The sequence below is a fragment of the Carcharhinus amblyrhynchos genome, chromosome 19 (assembly GCF_965287045.1).
Source record: "Carcharhinus amblyrhynchos chromosome 19, sCarAmb.v2.hapA, whole genome shotgun sequence".
NCBI classification, from domain to species: Eukaryota; Metazoa; Chordata; class Chondrichthyes; order Carcharhiniformes; family Carcharhinidae; genus Carcharhinus; species Carcharhinus amblyrhynchos.
Window position 1 is genome coordinate 37,529,213 of NC_137342.1, and position 19,802 is coordinate 37,549,014.

Genomic DNA, 19,802 nt, shown 5'->3' on the forward strand with positions numbered 1-19,802 from the left:
TTGGCTACAGGGTTTGGTCAGACAATGTATTCACTTCTGTTTCTCAAGATTTATTGTGCATCTTTTCCTCGTATAATCCCTTCTTCCATCACTTAGTCAACTTATTGATGCAATTTAACATCTCAGTTAAAGGATGGTGATCTGACAGTACGGTACTCCCTCAATTCTGCCCTGGAATGTCTGTCTACATCAGGCATTCAAGTTGTGGAGTGAGGTTTGAACCTTTACATTCCAGATTTTGGTGAGATTGTTATGAACTGCGCTAAGTGGCCACTTGTAGCAAAGTTGTCCTGTTATGTTTTGCATTGATATATGCCCAAAACCATTAGGACGGCACGGTAGCACAATGGTTAGCACTGCTGCTTCACAGCTTCAGGGACCTGGTTTGATTCCTGGCTTGGGTCACTGTGTGGAGTTTGCACATTCTCCTCGTGTCTGCGTGGGTTTCCTCAACGATGTGTGGGTTAGGTTGATTGGCCATGCTAAAATTGCCCCTTAGTGTCCTGAGATGTGTAGGTTAGAGGGATTAGCAGGTAAATATGTAGGGATATGGGGTTAGGGCCTGGGTGGGACTGTGGTCGGTGCAGACTCGATAGGTCAAATGGCCTCTTTCTGCACTATAAGGTTTCTATGAAATTCTACGTCAACACACGTGAGACAGTGTTGCCAGTGCATGAGACCGGCACGTTTAAGACTTGTTTTTGTTACCATTGTGTTGTCTAATGTAATGGGATCTTTTGCATAATGTGTAGTCCCATTGAAATCAGGATAAATACACCATTCTGTTTCTGGATGCTGCAAATATTGCACAAGTTTGGTTGATTGGCTATGCCAAATACCCCTTATTGTTGGTTAAATGGATTAGCTATGCATTAGACGTGAGGTAGGATGGATGGGAGGGCCAGGGTGGGATGCATTTTCAAAGAGTTGGTGCAAATTTGAAGGGCTGAATAGCTGCTTTCTACACTGTAGGGATTCTATGCGTTCAACAGTAAAATTGTGTTCTAATAGTGATTGTATACACCCCAATCTTAGTCGTAAATAGATTATGAAAAGCCTGCAAAAGCAGCTTTCTGTATGTGTGAGCATAGTGCTGAGTTAGTTGGTCTTAAAATTATCATCACATGAGACTTGCTAAACTCTTTCACTATTTTACAGTGAAATCTACTACTGATTTTGAACTCTGGATAACTGGTCTACTTGCAATTTGTATATTTCAATCTGGTTGCATTGGTGTGTAACCTTTTCACTGCTTTGCCTAGTCCCTCTAATGGCAGTCATCAAAGTTAGCAGTGACCAACTTCTGATCTTGGAATGTTAACTGCACCAACTGATTGCTGGTCTGAAATCAGTATAAGTCTCCAAATCTGAAGAGTGCAATGTTGACAAATTGAAGCCATTCTGTTTGAATTGCATCAGTACGCTTCCTGAAGGCAAGCTGTTAGTGAGTAGACAGCAAGTTTAACATCTTGGTTTCAGGAAGAGTACTGATGCAACTCAAACAGAATGGCTTCAATTTGTCAGCATACCATATTGTGGTATGCAGCTTCAGCATATTGTTTAACCCTGAGCTGTTACATTTCCAGGGGAGTTTTTGTGGAATTCCTGAGCACTACCCACTGATCATCCTTTCTTACTTCCTCCACACTCCCCTCTCCTCAAGGAGTGATTTCAGTCATGTATTCCTTTTGGCCTCTCTTTCTGCAAATTCTGGCTAATCTAACGCTGTGCACCTCAAGTAGTCACCTTAACAAAACCACCTGGCCATCACCAAACTTCACTGACTCACTCCATGTGCTCTGTCAGATGAGCTCCAAGATTTTTCTTGTTCTTGGATTCTCCAAAGTCTTTCACCATATATGGGAATTCAGTTTTCAACTACACATCTTCCACTAGAATCTCTATCTGCCTGGTCCAACATTGTTCACCTTCTCCTGTTCTGCAGGCCTTTTCCAGTGACCGTTTGATTTTTGATCTTCCTCGTAAATCCATTATTTCCTGATTTTTGCCTTTCCTCTCCATGTGATGTGCTGCGCTGCTGTTACAATCCCAGCTGACACTCCTGGACAAGTCAGACCCCACGGGGGTCCTGGCTTGATGAATCCTAACTTTGATTTTTTACATACATGGAGGATGGCTACTGAACAGAATCAGAGTCTGCTGATGAACCTTTAATAAAAGAATAAAACATTTATTAAACAAGAAAAGATTGACCATAATACACCACTCCTTCACCCCAATTATATCTTTACTGATACAAATTCATAAGGATAACACAAGTTACAAAATCTATCTTGTACTCTAATGTTCTCAGTAAGTATACAGTCCATGTAAACCAATAGGTGACATGTGGTCAGGCACATCACTCTCAAAACCAAGAGGCAGGTGCCCCCCCAGTACAACTTGTATGGATTTCCCAGCAATTCCAACCCCCACGCCCCAATTTGTCACACTGTATACCAACTGGTCTCACTGGAGTTCTATCCTCCACATGAAGATTTCCAATCTCTGCAATTAATGAATGTGCCTTGGAATCTTCTCCCAAGCAACACTTTCTCTGAGATGTCTTCCCCAAGGATCCACCTCCAGGGTTTCAACCTCTCCTGGATCACCCATGTGCATTGAAGTTTTGCCTTTCACATACAGTCTCAGACATTTAGCCACGCCAACAGAGAATCAGAGCTTCACAGGCCCATAGTAAGCAATCACTGGCCTTCTGGTCACATTGGACCTCAGACTCCTCTCAATCTGATGTTCCCAGATCTGCATCTTTCAGCCCTGTTTTTAATTTGGAGCCATTCTGTTCATTCTCAACTTTATTGAACTGAACTTTTCCCCAAGCTCCTGTTATTTATTTAGAAGTTCTTCTTGGAACTTGCTTTGTCTCTCAACCTGGTTTCTGCATTTCTTTAGTTTCTGGATCTGACTTTCTGTCCCAGCATATTGTCCTGCCTCAACAGGCAGTGTCTGGGGAATTCTGCTTTCAACTCCATTGACCTTCTCTCAACTGAACTAACTGCTTCTACTTTTCTATTTGGGCCTTCCTTTAGAATCATCAAAACCTCTTTACAAAGCAAGCATTTCAATATCCAAGATTTGCTGGTAATTTTTTAAAATGAAACAAAAAGTGAAGGAATATAAATTAAGCTTAAATTTAAAACTATACCTTATTCCTAATCTACAAATATAAATCATTTAAAACTATATCTGTTTCCTAATGATCTTCAGACTTTTTTTGTCACGAGGAATAGTAAACTAAAAGGTTTCCCTATTTGCCACTGGATCACAGAGTATGATGAGCTGAGCCAAGCTGCCATTCATATCCAAGTTCCAAGTTTCCTAGTACTTTCTGCATTGGTGTGTGGCTCAAACCAGACTACATCAACACAAGTAAGGCAATGTCACTGCTGCACAAAATAATGGCAGCAATCTAACAGCAATCAGATGATTGTAAATTGGCTGCTGAGTTGTCCTGGGGGTTATGGGTGCTGGGACAGTTATCCTGTTTCACTGAATAAAGCATTCCATTTGTCTAAGCAGCAGTTGTGATGTGTTAAATACTAGTTTGTGACACACAAGGGGGAATCGCTAATTTTTTGCTTTCTATTTAGGGAATATTATTTTGGATGGGGCTCTGTTGCCGGGATGAGAGAAGAGTCAGTAGCCATGCATGTTGTCCCAGGCTGGGGATGAAATGAGGGGATAAAAACAAAATGCCGGAAATACTCATGTCTTGCAACATTTGTGGAAAGAGAAAGAGTTAACGTTTCAAGTCAAATATGACTCTTCTTCAGAATTTTGTCTATATTACAGATTTTCAGCGTCCACAGTATTTTGCATTTAATTTGATTAAAAGAAGGAACATATAAAACGGCTGAAATCTGAAAATCAATTTTAAAAATTATTACAAGCTTCAGTATTTGCATTTTGCTCTGAAAGGCAAATATTTAAGTTTTGACCTGTTAACATATGGATCCCTCGTGATTCGACACCATCACTGACAATATCTGGAGTTTTGTTTTGGTTATTCACTATTAAGAAGTTAGAACATCTGTTTGTGCAGTTGTCTAACTTGTAGGTAAGTACAAAAGAATAGGAGGTGATTACTGCCCTGTTAATCAAAAAAAAGTTACTGTGTCATACTGAGATGCCATTTACCAAATAACCTACCCCCCCATCACTCCACCCCATCCAATTGTAACAGCAATGGTATGAACTTGCCTCGGTTGGGGAAGTGCTAACTGAATCTCACATTCTCACATCATATGACATGGTGTATTGGTTGAGCCAATACACTGTGCTACCCAGTTAATTTTTAATGAATATCCTAAACATGCTAATCCCAGATTCTTGAAATCTATCTACAGTAAATACCCTTTCCATTTTTCTTATGAATAGCAGATCCAGTTTGCTGACCAGAAGCAAGAGTTCAACAAACGTCCAACAAAAATAGGTCGTCGTTCGCTTTCTCGATCAATCTCCCAATCCTCAACGGACAGCTACAGCTCAGGTAGGCACTTCCAGGGCTTCAGTAAGACTTCCTATATCTATGCACATGAGAACGATTAGGATAGGAAAAGATCATTAATCCCAATAAGAACAATAATCTCATTCCTTTTTCATGCATCAATGTCATTTTCTAGTTTCTCATCAAATCTCTAATTTCAGTTCCCAAATCCCATTCCTCATTTGTTATGAAATTATCCCATCTATCCTCTTGGGCAATAATCACTGTCCTGTAAAATACATGATATTCCAGTTTGAGCTTGGACAGCAATAGGGCAACCTTTTTGATTTGTACTGCCTGCCTCTGCTGCTGCAGTAGAGGTGATGCATCATTCAAAAAATATACACACAGGTTTGTTTGTGTATAGATTTTGTAGGTAAAACATTTCAATAAGTGTATGCTGCATATTTTGTTTTGCTTACAGTGACTCAGTAGAACTATAGTGGCAGCAGTGCAAAAGCTTATAAGCTGTTTGATCTAACCTGCAGTTAGTTTAAAAAAAATACTGAACCCAGCGCTAACTGTGACAGAGTTGCGTGTTTGATTCAAAATTGAACTGGGTTGTTGTGTAGTTTTCAAATGGTGAAAGTATAGTGGAGGCACAGCATGCTATGTATCAGTGCATGATGCAGTGCAAGTTCAGTTGCCGCAGCTCTTTGGGCTGAGCTACTTTATTGGTATGGCGATGCTGCACAGCGTTCTTACAGGAAGGTTGGAGTGAAGGAAAAATCGGAAGGAGAGTCTTTTGGACCAGTATTGCTGGAGACCTGATGATAGGTTGCCAGTTCATTCAGTAATCAATATTTTGTTCTGGAGCATGAGTAGAAAATCGGACGATTTTATACCTTACCAAAAATAGAATAAAAAGTACCCAAATAAATGCGCAAGTGCCAATCCAGCTTATCTATTTTGTTTTGTAATGTCACTCAACAGCAAGGTACAATTGGGGTACTAGGGCTAGATGTTCACAGGTTCATTGGTTCACTATCATTTATTGGTGTAATTATGTTCTAAAGTCATCGTGAGAATTGGATGTCATGCCATCCCAAGTAACTTGAATTAGAACCTAGGTAGGTATCTAAGTGCATGACTAAGGAGCTGCAGAGAGAAAATGGAGAGTACAGCCAGTCAAAACTTAATATGTTGTACCCCTCTTCAACCAGCGTAACTTCTCTTGGATGGATAGGTGTCACATATTTGATTTTACAGATTAACCTGTTTCATCTCTCCCAGCCCTCATTCAAACATTTTTGCTATTCCAAACACTTCTCTCTCCATGTTTTTCATCAAAATTGCTGATAATCCGTCTTTTTGAGAAACCTTTGGCCAGTCCTCATGACTAGGTATCTATTTCTTAACTTCTGTTTGTAAGGCAGCTTAAGTGAATTTTTATGTTACAGGAGCTATATAAATATTCATAGGTCTGGCAAGAGTGTTTCTTCTACTTCTAACTACCACCGCTACTCGCTGTTCTCACCCGTGATTGTCATGGTTTTGGGATTGCAGCAGATTGCAATCCAACTGTGCAATATGACTTCAGGTTGGAGTAAATCACTGCCAACATTGTGAATTTTTTTTCTGATTTCCATGACTCTGGCCTTTTCAGTTTATCCTCTAAATGAAATGTTCTGTTGTAAATGCAAGAATCTGAAAAATGTTCAATATATGTTGCCCATGCAAAGGATTAATCCAAAAACATGAGTACTTTGTATTAATGTTACACTATTGAGAGGAAAGTCTGGGTTAACTACCCTCTGCCTGCACAATTAACAGCTTTATTCTTGAATTATTAAGGATTTACGATACTGAAATTATTACTGGAGTCTGATCACAGCCTTGCACTGAACTGCATTAACCTCCAAGTAACGCTTGCTGTTTGCTTCAAATCTGCCTGCAACTCACCATCGTTCTATATGCAGTGATGGAACTAGCCACTAACCAGCTTCTTTTTTTTCTTCTCTCCAGAACTGATGGGTATGTCTAATCAAAATTATGGTAAGCAGATGATAGAAATAGTTTGGAAAAAAAATGAAGTTGGTCGTAGAGACAGGTACGAGGAAAACGATCACTTATCCCAATGTATACTCCCCTGCAGCAATAGCATTTCATGTCAAAAAGAATAGGCAAAGGAAGCCATTTTGCAGCTGGGAAGATAAACCAACTTGAGTTAGTGCGCTGTTACAATTAATTTGATTTTATGTTTCTTATTTGGGAGCAGGAGAGTGTTGTGAATAAAACTGCTAATTACTGACATAAATATTAGAAGATGAGCACTAAACATGTCCATGTGACACCTTTCTCTTTTAGTGGAAACATTAACCTGTTTTAAATATCAGCTAAATATAATATAACAGAACCGTGACTATCCTATGAATGCATTGAATATCTTATCTGTTACCAGCAAAACAATCTGAATCCATATCTTTTGCCCCCTGAAGTTTTTGAATAATTCTTGTCTATAGTTAAGTGGGCATTGGCAGTCTTCCACTATCTCACCTAAATAGCCATTTACCATGTGTGAATTTAAGATGGTGAGTGTTGTCATTGCTCAACCTGGGGGGAGAGAGTGCACATTCAAAACAGATGCTGTCAGCAACACGTTTTGCAGCAGGAGCCACTGAATCGTGATCAGACTCGAGAATTCCTCAATCTTCCGATTCTACCCTGCCCAAAATGATTGCAAGTATAGAATTGCCTTCTACTTTGACTGATTTGAGGTCAATTAACTCAGCACAGACCAAGGGTCAAACTCTTGCTTGTAGTCTGTATTGCTGACTACCATGCTAAAACACACCTTTTAGTAACTTTATGGGCTGCGAGAGAGTAGGGAATTCAATGCTAAATACTATGACTGTTAGCTACTGTACATGGAGTTTTATATTCAACAGGAAAACATTGGAACCCATAGACTATTATCCAGTCATAATGTTATCAATAGGAAACATCTTGGAGACAGTTGTGGGAGGTCTTAATGTCTTTGGGGTATACCCTAAAGCAATGAGCTGGGATTGATCATTATGATAAACACTTATTCTTTGTGAGCCATATTCCTGGATTTACCTTCTCTTATGCTAAACCATTGGCTTGATGAGTTTGACCCTGGATAAGTAAATGTCAAATAGCTTATTTTAGTCCTAATCATAGGTAACTATCTTGTTCCAAGAAGGCCAAGGGAGCAACTTTTTATTTCAATCATTCCAACTACTGTTTCATTTTGTCATTTTAGTTTTTTTCATCCAGGCCCAACCATGGCACATTTCCGACAGCTTTGTGTTTTTTGAAGAAAATCCATTGACAGTTTTAATTCAGGCAGTTTTGTTGTGTAGAATATGAAAGGTAGGGTTTGTTGGGGGTTACTTATGTTTACCTTGAGTAAACTGGTCTGTTTAATATATATTGTGTGAATACATTACAACATTTTAATTACCTCAACCAGCACTTTGCAAAACAAAAACTGTTGTGACTATTAAATTGCTGGACTGCATGTAACGAGCATATAATAGGACCAGAAAACCATTAGAAATAAATGAAAAAAGGACTGATAGTTCATTGTTATGTGTATACAGTAATTATATACATATTATACTGTAAGGCTCTTGAAACCTAGTGAAGTCACTCCTTAAAGAAACTAGTTTATTATTTTACCTACACCTCTGGTCTATAAAGTTATCGCTGAGGTAAAAAAGAAGTGTTTATTTAGGTGAGGGATGACAACATTACTCTAAGTTATAGTCTTATAATATGCAGTAATCTCTCCTTTGCTTTCTTATGTTGTATCAGTTCAGATTATAAATGTATTCACAAGATTGTAGACCATCCAGACGCTCTCTTCCCCTCTCACCCGTCCTTTGATTTGACTGCCAAATGTGTATCAGAAGTTGAATGGCACCATAACTACATATATTAATCTGCAATGCAAAGACAGTGGAAACAACTATGACTGCTATCTTGTATCTAAAAGCACGTTATTTGAACTTTACTTTATCCAGGATCTTGTGACTTTTAAAGGCATAAAAGGCTTCCCATTGATGCAAAATGGAGAAGACAGCAATAACCCACACTCAGAAGACAAAGTATGAAGTATTGAGATGAGCAGGGAATATGTTGGTTGTAACTTGGGAAGTTGCTTTGTTTTTAGGCTTGGATAAAGCAAGGCAGTAACTCAGACTGGTTAGCTTGAACTTTGCCATCCTTTAGGATCTGATCAATCCCAGATTAAATGTTTCGTAGGATATGACATTGCCCTTAAAGGTGAAACAGCTGAACTTTACAATGAACAGTTTAAGGGATGCCCATGCTGGTGAAACAACATCCTTTAACAGTTGCAATTCAGGCAGTTTTGTTGTGTATAATGTGGATGGGTGGATTTGTTGGGGGTCACTTGTGTGTATAATTAGGAATTTAGACTTCACTTCCAACACTGGGCGCAATGTGATGAGTTCTAGTTTAGCCCTAGTACAGATAATGCACCTTAATTCCATCGTCACAACAGCATCATCTACTGGATCATTATGAATTTCCCATTCTTCATCCCTATTGGTCTAGTTTGATAACAGGATACGAAGGTTGCTGAGGGTTTAGGCTTGAACCTTTTGACACGAAGTCTGAAAAACAAAGAAAATAGATCCATGGTTAATAAATCACATCCTGACATTTAAATGTGAAATTAGTTGATATTTTATTTGATTAATACATATAAACATAGCAATCTTAGCTTTGCTGTCTCTGCTCCTTTTTTGTCCAAAACAGGGTGGTGATCACTTGTTAAATCACTGCCTCTTGGTAATAATTGGTAATTCGAGTAGTTTGTGCTTTGGATTTGTTGAAGTTAAATCTTGGCCTTCGTGTTAACTACAGGTGATCCATTGGAGACCAGACAGGAAATTTAGTGATGGTGAACCTTTCTTGATGGTGTTCACAAACTTTCTTCGTGTGGTTGTTGCATAACACTGCAGGTGCAAATCTTGGTCAGAATGTGCCAAATGTATAAGATATCTAGCTGTTCCACTATTTTTCCTCTCTCATAAAGATTGTGTTTTATTTCAAGCTTTCTTTTACTTTATATTTTGTTCAGCCTATCTTTTATCATAGCAGAGTTTTTTTTAAATTGACAGTTCAATGAGAATGGCAGAATGTAATCAATATGTTTGGACATTGGGTAAATAAAAGCGCTGGCCATTATTCCCAGACAGTCAACTGTTGGCATATCAGTTTATAAAAGCCAATGATTGCATAGTCCATTTTTCCTTTACCATTCAGCTCATTACATGAGTTCTGTTTCATTCTCCTAGCCAAAAAGATATAAAACTATCCTTGTTGTTCACTGTGGGTAAATGTGTAATGTAATTTGACATTAGAAAGTCACAAGAGTGAAATAAAATGGGCCATTCAGCTACACTGGTCTATGTTGGCATTTACCTTTCACAAAACAAATAATCCTAATAAACATTTATGCAACTTGTTCCCTTATCCCTTCAACCCCTTTTCCATAATTGACCTATTGAATGTTGACCGTTTCTGTCTTAACCACTAACTCCAGAACCTTATAATTCTTGTACAACTAAGTTTATCCTGCTCTCTCTTCAAAATCTCTTGCATTCAATCTTATAGCCTCTCACTTGAGACCTCTCAACTACTGGAAATAGTCTACTTCAGCCTTGCAACTCCTGCGAGATGTTTGATACAGTTGCTTTCCATCCAGACTGTAGTTAAGAATGCCTTCTTGTGAAAAGGGCTATAATGTACAAGCTACAGTTGGATGAGTGAATAGAGAGAATTGAAGAACTGAACTTGCATGGCGCAGTATAGGACGCTAACAAGGCAGCAACCTTGAGTTCAGCTTAAAATGGTTCAAGCTTCATCCTATCTTCTGCAGCCCTTTTGTACCCAGTTATAACTACTCCCAATATAGATTTTTCTGCCTAACATTCAAAGACAATGTAAGTTTCAACATATCACTAACAGGATTCTAACATTTTAAAATGTCAACCCAACATCTTCAAATTTTGGTGATTTTTTTTTTGTTTGTATTTGTTGTTCTGCCTGTGGGACATTCTTTTTAGCAATTGTCATTCCTGCAACTCTCCTTGTATTTAGAAGATGGAATATAGTACTAATCCCTGGATGTTTGGAGCATGTATTAGGTGACAGAAAGGCTCTGCTGATCCCTTTTACTTTTCTTTTTTCCCTATCCTCTCTTCACAAAGGGCAGGTTTAATGCTGCCTTATATCATCAGAATTGATGGGAGATATTCACCCTCGTACCGGTGTTGGCTGATATAGGCAGCCCCTTCCCAGCAATTTGCATTTCAAAGCCATGCTGTATATGATTTACATTGGTTGTTTCCACGGTAGTGAAATGAAGGAGCAATAAAATACAGAGTTGAAAGTTACTATTAATGTAACTACAGAGCACTTAACACATTTAGAGTGAAATCACAGCAGCATATGACTAAATATAGAGGCCTGGGAAAAACTGAAGTCAGTGGGGGAGGCCGTAGAAAAAACTCCACTGACAAAAGTCATTTCTGACACAAAAAGATAGTTATGGATGGCAGAGGCAGAGAGATTTCTGTTAGAATTCCTCTAGGTAATGCCCAACCATCTTCAGCAGTTGCAACAATATCCTTTTTTCCAGGATTGAAAGAGTTTGCTAGTGATTCAAACGTTCACAATGCCTCTGAAAGGGAAGCAACAGATTCTGGTCTGCAGCAGAACCTGGGTAACATGAAAGTTTGGGCTGCCAAATGACAAATGTGTTATCCCTATAAATGCCAGATAGTGACCATTTCAAACCATCCCATGACTTTCAATAGCTGCACCATAGCTGAGTTCCCACCACTAACATCTTGGAGGTCACCATTGCAGAGATGCTGAATGAACCAGCCATATCAACACCACGGCTACGTGAACAGGAGAGAGAGCATGTACTCTGCAACAAGTGGTAAAATCCTGACCCCTTCAAACCTATCCAATATCTAAGGGACTCTAGCCCAATGGACGTAGGATTTAGGAGCATGAGGGTGCCATGCGACTACAATCTTGCTCCACCATTCAGTAAGATAATGGTTGATCCAATTCTGGCCTTATCTCCACATTCTGCATTGCCCCCAACAGCCTTTTTGACTCTCATTAGTCAAGAATCTATCTATCTATCTCTACCTTAGAATATTCATTAACCCTCTCTGGGGAAGGGAGTTCCAAAGATTCACAGTCCTCAGAAAAAAAATATTTTCTTACCGGCTCATACAATCTCAGCAAAACCTTTTTCCTTGTTCTCCATGGATCCTTCCCCCCGCTCTACCACTGCAAGTTCCTCTCCAGCCCTGAGCAGACGTCCTGAACCCTGGCAGGCAACACCATCATCTAAATTCCCTCTCCCTCTCTTGACTGCAGCAAATTGTGTTCAACTCCCTGACTATACGGTTTCCAGTTGCCACTACATTCCTAATAACTTCCCTGCTTGAAGAGCTTCCTGTGCCATGATCAGTTTGCTCATCTACCCTGCAGCCACCACCTCCATCTATACAGGCTGTAGGAGCCTCAAATCTGTTGGACAGTTACAAAGATTGAGGCTCCTCCACTTCAGCCTTCTGGGTCTGCATGCATGCCTCACTCACAGTTACACCCTCCTGTTCATGTTGACTGACAAATCAGAAGACCCTATCCTATTGGCGTGACTGCCTGCTAATGTAAGTGTCCGAGTAACTTTCCCCTCCCTGATGCATTATAGTGTTTGCAGCTCGGTCTCCAGCTCAGTGAATCTGAGCTGAAGTTCCTCCAGCCTTGGACACTTGCCGCAGACGTGACTGCCCTGGATCACCTTGGTGTCTTTGAACTTGCATATTCAGAAGCCACAACATATCACCTGCCCTGCCATCCCTTTGTGTAAATTCATTTATTCTTAATTAATTTATAACCAATAAACATTGCTACTCCCAATAATCTTTACTACTACTACTACTACTAGCAACCTTACAGTTAATAGTAAATTACACAAGTTTTGGAGATAAATGAACAGAATATTCATCAACCAATCACTTATCTGTTTTCCTGTGAAGTCACACTTGATTTCTCAGAATGAAGACTCTTTGCTTTGGAGCCACCAATTAGATTAGATCAACTCTTCTAGGTGATAGTGGTGGTGATGGTGGTAGTTATGCCTCTGGGTTCCCTTTTCATCTATTCACCTAGATAGTGCCTGCTGCCTCTGGGTCCCCATTTTGCATGCTCTTTTTGGTGGTAGTTACTGCCTCTGCGTCCTCTTTTCACCTGCTCTTGGTGTCATAGAATCGTAGAGGTTTACAGCATGGAAACATGCCCTTTGGCCCAACTTGTCCATGCTGCCCCTTTTTTCTTAAAACCCCTAAGCTAATCCAATTGCTCACATTTGGCCCAAATCACACTATACCCATCATACCCACGTAACTATATAAATGCTTTTTAAAAGATGAAATTGCTGTTGACTGCCTCTAGGTTCTCTTTCTGTCCACTCCAGACACTTGTTTAATGGGATAATTGATCTCACCTAGATACGAGCAGTTCAGTTGATCGGTGTTCCTGCCACTAGAATCAATATTTACCTCCTTCACCACCGTGGCTGTGCTACGTATGATCTACAGAGTATGTCTTGAGAATTGTTTGGTAGAGCAGACGCAGCACGGTTTCGTTAAGGGGAAGTCGTGTCTGACAAATTTATTGGAGTTCTATGAGGATGTGTCTAGGGCGGTGGATAGAGGAGAGCGGTGGATGTGGTCTTTCTTGATTTTCAGAAGGCATTTGACAAGGTGCCTCACAAGAGGTTATTGCAGAAGGTAAGGGGGCATGAAGTTGGGGGTAGGGTGTTAGCGTGGATAGAGGATTGGCTGTCAAATAGGAGGCAGAGAGTGGGGGTCAATGGGTGCTATTCGGATTGGCGGTTGGTGACTAGTGGAGTGCCCCAGGGGTCGGTGCTGGGGCCTCAGCTATTCACCATTTATATAGATGACCTGGAGGAGGGAACCGAGTGTATGGTGTCGAAATTTGCTGATGACACCAAGATTGGTGGAACGGCAAATTGTGCGGAGGCTGTGGAGAGTCTGCAGAAGGATCTAGATAAGCTGGGCGAATGGGCCAGGAACTGGCAAATGGAATTTAATGTTGGCAAATGTGAGGTTGTCCACTTTGGTAGGAATAATGGTAGGCAGGACTATTACTTACGTAGCAAAAAACTGCAGCATGCGACGGTGTAGAGGGACCTCGGGGTCCTTGTGCATGAGTCGCAAAAACCCAGCCTGCAGGTGCAGCAGGTGGTCAGGAAGGCGAATGGGATGCTGGCCTTCATAGTGAGGGGGATTGAATATAAAAGTAGGGAGGTCTTGCTGCAGCTGTATAGGGCACTGGTGAGGCCGCAGCTGGAGTACTGTGTGCAGTTTTGGTTGCCGCACTTATGCAAGGATATTTTGGCCTTAGAGGGAGTGCAGAGGAGGTTTACTAGGCTGATACCGGAGTTGAGGGGGTTGAACTATGAGGAGAGGCTGAATAAACTGGGCTTGTACTCGTTAGAGTTTAGAAGAATGAGGGGAGATCTCATTGAGACGTATAAGATGTTGAATGGGATGGATAGGATAGAGGTGGAGAGGCTCTTCCTGCTCAGAAAGGACAGTAGGACTAGAGGGCACAGCCTCAGGATAAAGGGGGGGCGGTTTAGAATGGAGTTGAGGAGGGTGGTGAATCTCTGGAATTCTCTACCCGGTGAAGTGGTGGAGGCTGCCTCGCTCAATATTTTTAAGACGCGGGTTGATAGGTTTTTGATAGGCAAGGGGATTAAGGGTTATGGGGAGAGGGCGGGAATGTGGAACTGAGCCGCGACAGATCAGCCATGATCTTATTGAATGGCGGGGCAGGCTCGAGGGGCTAGATGGCCTACTCCTGCTCCTATTTCTTATGTTCTTATGTTCTATCAAGGTTACTTTGTGAGCAGCATTTACTCTCACCTGCAAACTATGCTATAGAGAAGAGTAAGAGCAAAATATAATGAGAACACCATCATTTCTAAATTCCTTTCCAAGTCAAACATCATTTTAACTTGGTCACATTGCTGCTCCTTTATTGCTGGATCAACCTTCTGGAAGTCTGCAACAGTGCCTTCATGGGCGCAATGTCGCCACAAGGGCATTTACTATTCTTTCATGGATGTGACCATTGCTGGCAAGGTCATCACTTATTGTTCATCTCTCATTGCCCTGAGGAGGTGAAGGTGAGATACATCCTTGAACCACTGCAGTCTGTGTGGTGTAGGTACACCCTTAATGCCGTCAGGAAGAGAATTCCAAGATTTTGAATCCATGATGATGAAGGAAGGCTGACATTGTTCCAAAGCAGGATTGTGCGATTGGAGCAGCTCAAGATTGTCCAACATCTTTGGGAAACTAGGGATGAGTAATCAATGTGATCGTGTGCAAAAAAAATCAACAATCTTAAACACAGCACAAATACAGTGATGGTCTTGCAAGCTTTCAAATATTTATGATTATTATTGATGTTTGAGGCCTTCTATATGATACGAAATTAACCCTCTATGTTTCAAGGCATGACTGAAATGTTGGGAATCATTTTTCAATATCTCTGATAGCTGAGTGCCGCATTCCATCTTTTTAAAACAATATTCCAGAATCTAAAGCTATTGTGGGCCCTCAAATTCTGTTTCAGTAAGTTCCTATAATGGAAATCTGGGGAGCCAGCCGCATTCATAGAATGGCTTAAGTCTTTACATTAGAGACTGAATCCTATGTGCCCCCCAGAGGCCTTTCTGACTGAGCATAACACCAGCATATGAGGCCTCTGATCTAAAGAAATGTAGTGTTAAAATACTTTATAAAGATATTTTTGCGGTATTTTCTAAGGTTTCTTTTGTTAATGAGAGTTGCAAGCAATATCTATAAACTGAAGGTTATGAGGAAGCAAAGGGTAACTTTAGATGCAGATTTCAGACTTTGCCACTGTGTGTTAAGATGTATAGAAGTAATGGGAATATTGTTCACAGACTTCGGTTCCAGTTAAGTGTCACTGAAGCAAAATTTCTTCATGCCGCATGAGGGGAGAGATATGGAGACATTAAGAACAGTAATGAAAGGCAACTGAGAGATAATGCTAAGAGTGGACTTTCCTTTAGTCATTCACCTAAATTTACTCCTTTAAGCAAAACATGACATGAGCTTTGACTAAAGATTTTTCAGCTGTACAAGGTATTATATTTGAAATGCTTTGAGAGGTTTAAAGAAGTCAGTATTTTATATCACTAACCTGGTTACCCTCCTTTCAGCCACATGCATTTTGTTAGGTAGAAGTGCATTGATTTAGACAAATTTCACAGTCAAATGATCCTTGATGTAACAATGCTTAGTGACCTCTGTCCACATTAATTGACAGAGCCTCAGCTGTGAGGCGGTGTTATTAGCCAGAACGTCAAAATACTGGACAACCAAACATGCAATCTAACCTGACACTGTGGCTTAATCAAAGTTAACAGCTGGCATGGTTTGTACCATTCAAAATGTTCTTAGCTTTTGTTATAATGTATAAGAACCATCCCATTAATGAAGGTGTGGAGGGGTTCACTGTCCAGTGTTGTCTTCCCTAGACTAGCATTGAATAAGGGAAGGATATTAGAGTGTTAATATTTGTCTATTGCATTGATTGTTCACTGTTTCGCATTTGCTCCTAGCGGCATCTTACACAGATAGCTCTGATGATGAAACATCACCACGTGACAAGCAGCAGAAAAATTCAAAAGCCAGCAGTGACTTTTGCATCAAAAACATCAAACAGGCAGACTTTGGGCGCAGGGAGATTGAAATTGCAGAACAAGGTGAGAGACGGTACTATGCAGTTATCAATTTTGGTATGTTTTGTCCATTTACAGCACTACTTCTCGTAATACAATTGACCATCGTACGTCAAAACATACATAGAAAATAGGAGGAGTAGGCCATTCAACCCTTTGAGCATACTTTTCCATTCATTTATGATCATGGCTGATCATCAAAATCAATACCCTGATCTCTCTTTCCCCACCATATCCTTTTGATTCCTTTACCCCCCCCCCCCCCCCCCCCCCCCCCCGAGTGGTATCTCATTCCTTCATGACATCGCACATTGTTTTGGACTTGGCTACTTTCTGTGCAACTGAATTCACTACCGAGTGAAGAAATTTCTCCTCATTGCTTAAAAGATTTACCCCTTATCCTCAAGGCCAACATATCATTTGCCTTCTTTATTGCCTGCTGTACTTGCACACTTACTTTGAGTGACTGATGCACAAGGACATCAAGTTCTTGCTGAGTATCCATCTTTCTCAGTTGACACCTATTCAGATAATCTGCCTTCCTGGTTTTGCTACTGAAGTAGATAACTTCTCATTTATCCACATTATACTGCATTGACAAGCAGGGGTTCCCTGAAATAAGTGGGCTAGCTGAAGTCTTCTTACTGGCTTCTGTTGTGTCTAATGATGGATCTTTCCTCTAATGACCTGACTGAAATAGGAAACCTGCTATTTTATTGGAATGGAGGGCAAGCTTAGAGCTTTGGTTGAACTTGTGACTCCATTAATGTACATCAGCTCATTCATGATCCTTCCAATGCATACAGCACTGTGATGTGATAGGATACAACTAAAGCAATGTCTTGAATTTATTTGGTGCCTTCAATATCTCAAGGCTTTTCACAGATAGTGATGGGGAAATAAGATGAACCATGGAGGGTGGAATTGCAAGGGGTGACTCAAAGTTTGGTTGAAAGCTTTTTCAGATGGTTTAAAAAGGGGACACGAAGAAGTAAATGAACTGTAGAAATTTAGAGTTGCAGTGAATTGGCCTGAGATGTTTGGAGACTGCTGCCAATGCAGAAGGGGGCGGAGTCAAAGGAGCAAATGGCATGTTACTGGGTGTAAAATTGTAATTATATTAGGGTGATGCTGCATTGCTTTTTAAAATGACGTTCCGTGATTGTGTACTTGTAACTTCTGTTTAAAGGCTCACATGGAGCAGAAACCCAAGTATAGACCAATTTGGCTCAATGTCTTATTTCTGTGCTGTATGTGTATATAAAATCTAGTTATTATCTAATCAGAAAAAGTAATTCTCAATCTCCACCTGGAAACTAAGAAGTATTGAGGAATCTGGAAACCATTCTTGTAAGCTCAGTGGGGATAAACTGCTGAACCATTTCCAGCACAATGACCTACCGTTTGCCATTAAGGCAAACAATTCCAAACAAACAGGTCCTCCAAGCGCTGTTCATCTCAGATGTAACTTATCCCAGAAGGTAAGACCAAAACGATTGCCATAGCCCTTTGCTTCATTCTGTTCAAAAGGGTTTAACAAGAAATTTGTGTGCCATCAGTGCACTCATCATGCAATCAAAAGGTACAATCACTTCATAAAAACGTGAATATATTCCCTTGAGGATTCAATTTAAAAAATACTCTTGTTTTGTGGCAATCAGGAGTTCAGACTTTAACAGGACAATGAATGCTGTTGTATGTATTTAGAATATCCCTCAGGTAATCTCTTTATTGTGACCTAAGACATGACCTCACCAAACGCTACTCTGGAATGAACTATTGGCCAAACCATATTGATCACTACATAAACACAATTGATTGGCGTTCACTGCTTCTCTCCATTATTCTTCCAAACTGCAAAAAGTAACAACTGACAATGTCAGCTGAGGCAGAGTATTTGTGCATTTGGTATATGATATTCAAAATATAAAATAACAAAAGGACTGCCCTTCTTGCTAGATTACTCTAGTTTAGCAGATTGGGGAGTTCCAATTGCAAACGTTGTAACAAAGCAAAAGTAGAAATAGATCTGGGTGTTGGATGGTTCTTGTTTTCCCAAGGTATAGTGAGCCTCTGGAATGCATTGCTGACTGGTGTGGTGGTGCTGACTGTCAGTATACCTTCAGTATGCCCCAATCTTTAACTAGGGTAGAGATTACAACATAGAGGAGGTAAGTGAATTAACATAGCATATGGTCAGTGTGATCTTCTGGACTGGTTTTGATTGCCTGAGGGTATCAGAGAGGAATTACCTATTTTGTTTTCCCTTATTGACTTTGGATTTCACCCTTGACATTCAATATCTTATGGGAATGAGAAGTGTCTAGCCATGATGATCCAGGCATCGTCGGTGTGGGGCAAACTTGATGGACCAGCTAGTCTCTTCCTGCCCATTATTCCCATATGTTTGGATTAGGTAATTTGAAGATTGAAACTGGAAACCTGTGTACATGATTCTTGTTGGATAAAGGAGATGCTCCCTTTGGTTCAAGAATTGCAGATGGGATTGTAAGATTGTTTGCTCAGAATTATGCAATTTTCTCTCCCAAGTTTGCTTTGTTCAGTAAGATGTTCAAAATCCAATGTTTTAGATTTTCACTTGTGATCTAACCTTACCTCTGTCTTCTATTTTGTTGTCGGTTGTAGATTAAAACAGAACACGAGTTCCTAGAGTAAACTTATTATGTTAACCAAGCAATCATGTGTTGTAATAAAAGTCTCAAATACTCATTTTGTGCTTACTAATGTTTTGGTACAGAGATGCCAGCACTCATGGCTCTTCGAAAACGAGCCCAAGGAGAAAAGCCATTGGCTGGAGCCAAGATAGTTGGCTGCACTCATATAACAGCCCAGACTGCGGTGAGCGTCCCACCTTAAATCTCTAGTTATTAAAATTGAGCGGATGTGTGGTGAGTGACTTTAATTAACACAATGTCCAGAGCCCCTGTTCCAATCTGGCCCAGCCTGATGAATTTTTTAAAGTCATGTAGGTTACTCTGTGAAATCAGTTTTTGATTTTCACACCCAATTCTGATTGAATAGCAAGTAAAAAAAATAATGGTGCAGCAGAAAATGTTCTTCTGAGGTTAGAATGGAGGGACATTGGAGAATTTTAACCATCTGTTGTATTTAATAATCCAAGTAGGAAAAAGTCCTTCCTCTGTATTGATGACATTTGCCATTGTTATGTTTGCTTTTAAAATGATAACTTTTAAAAATAAATTTTAACTTCCAGTTGGAACTGATTGCATACTTTAAGACCTTTACTATAACAAAAGACTAAAATAAGGACTAACTTTGTAGGCAACTTGTATATTTTTAAACGCGCAACAGAATTTTTTCCTTTTTTGCTTTTAGAATGACTGGAAGAAATACACTTCACACATATGGTCCCTCCCCCTCTCTCAGGCGCATCCCTCTTCCCCCACTCTCTCAGACGCGCACTTTAGTTTCCCTTTCTTAACTATTGGA

At 40.2% G+C, this 19,802-nt stretch overlaps 1 protein-coding gene across 9 annotated transcripts in view; it reads left to right on the forward strand.

The window, feature by feature from the left end:
• Positions 1–19,802, forward strand: part of LOC145355469 (putative adenosylhomocysteinase 3) — a 95,158-nt gene that overhangs the window by 48,356 nt on the left and 27,000 nt on the right. For 3 of the 9 annotated variants that reach the window (XM_080207610.1, XM_080207612.1, XM_080207618.1), the window contains exons 2-5: positions 4,399–4,510; positions 6,473–6,502; positions 16,212–16,355; positions 19,090–19,190. In XM_080207610.1, the coding sequence (XP_080063736.1) occupies positions 4,399–4,510; positions 6,473–6,502; positions 16,212–16,355; positions 19,090–19,190 (387 nt within the window). The remainder of the gene's footprint in view (positions 1–4,398; positions 4,511–6,472; positions 6,503–16,211; positions 16,356–19,089; positions 19,191–19,802) is intronic. The other 6 variants (XM_080207611.1, XM_080207619.1, XM_080207616.1 and 3 more) reach the window with 4 other exon arrangements.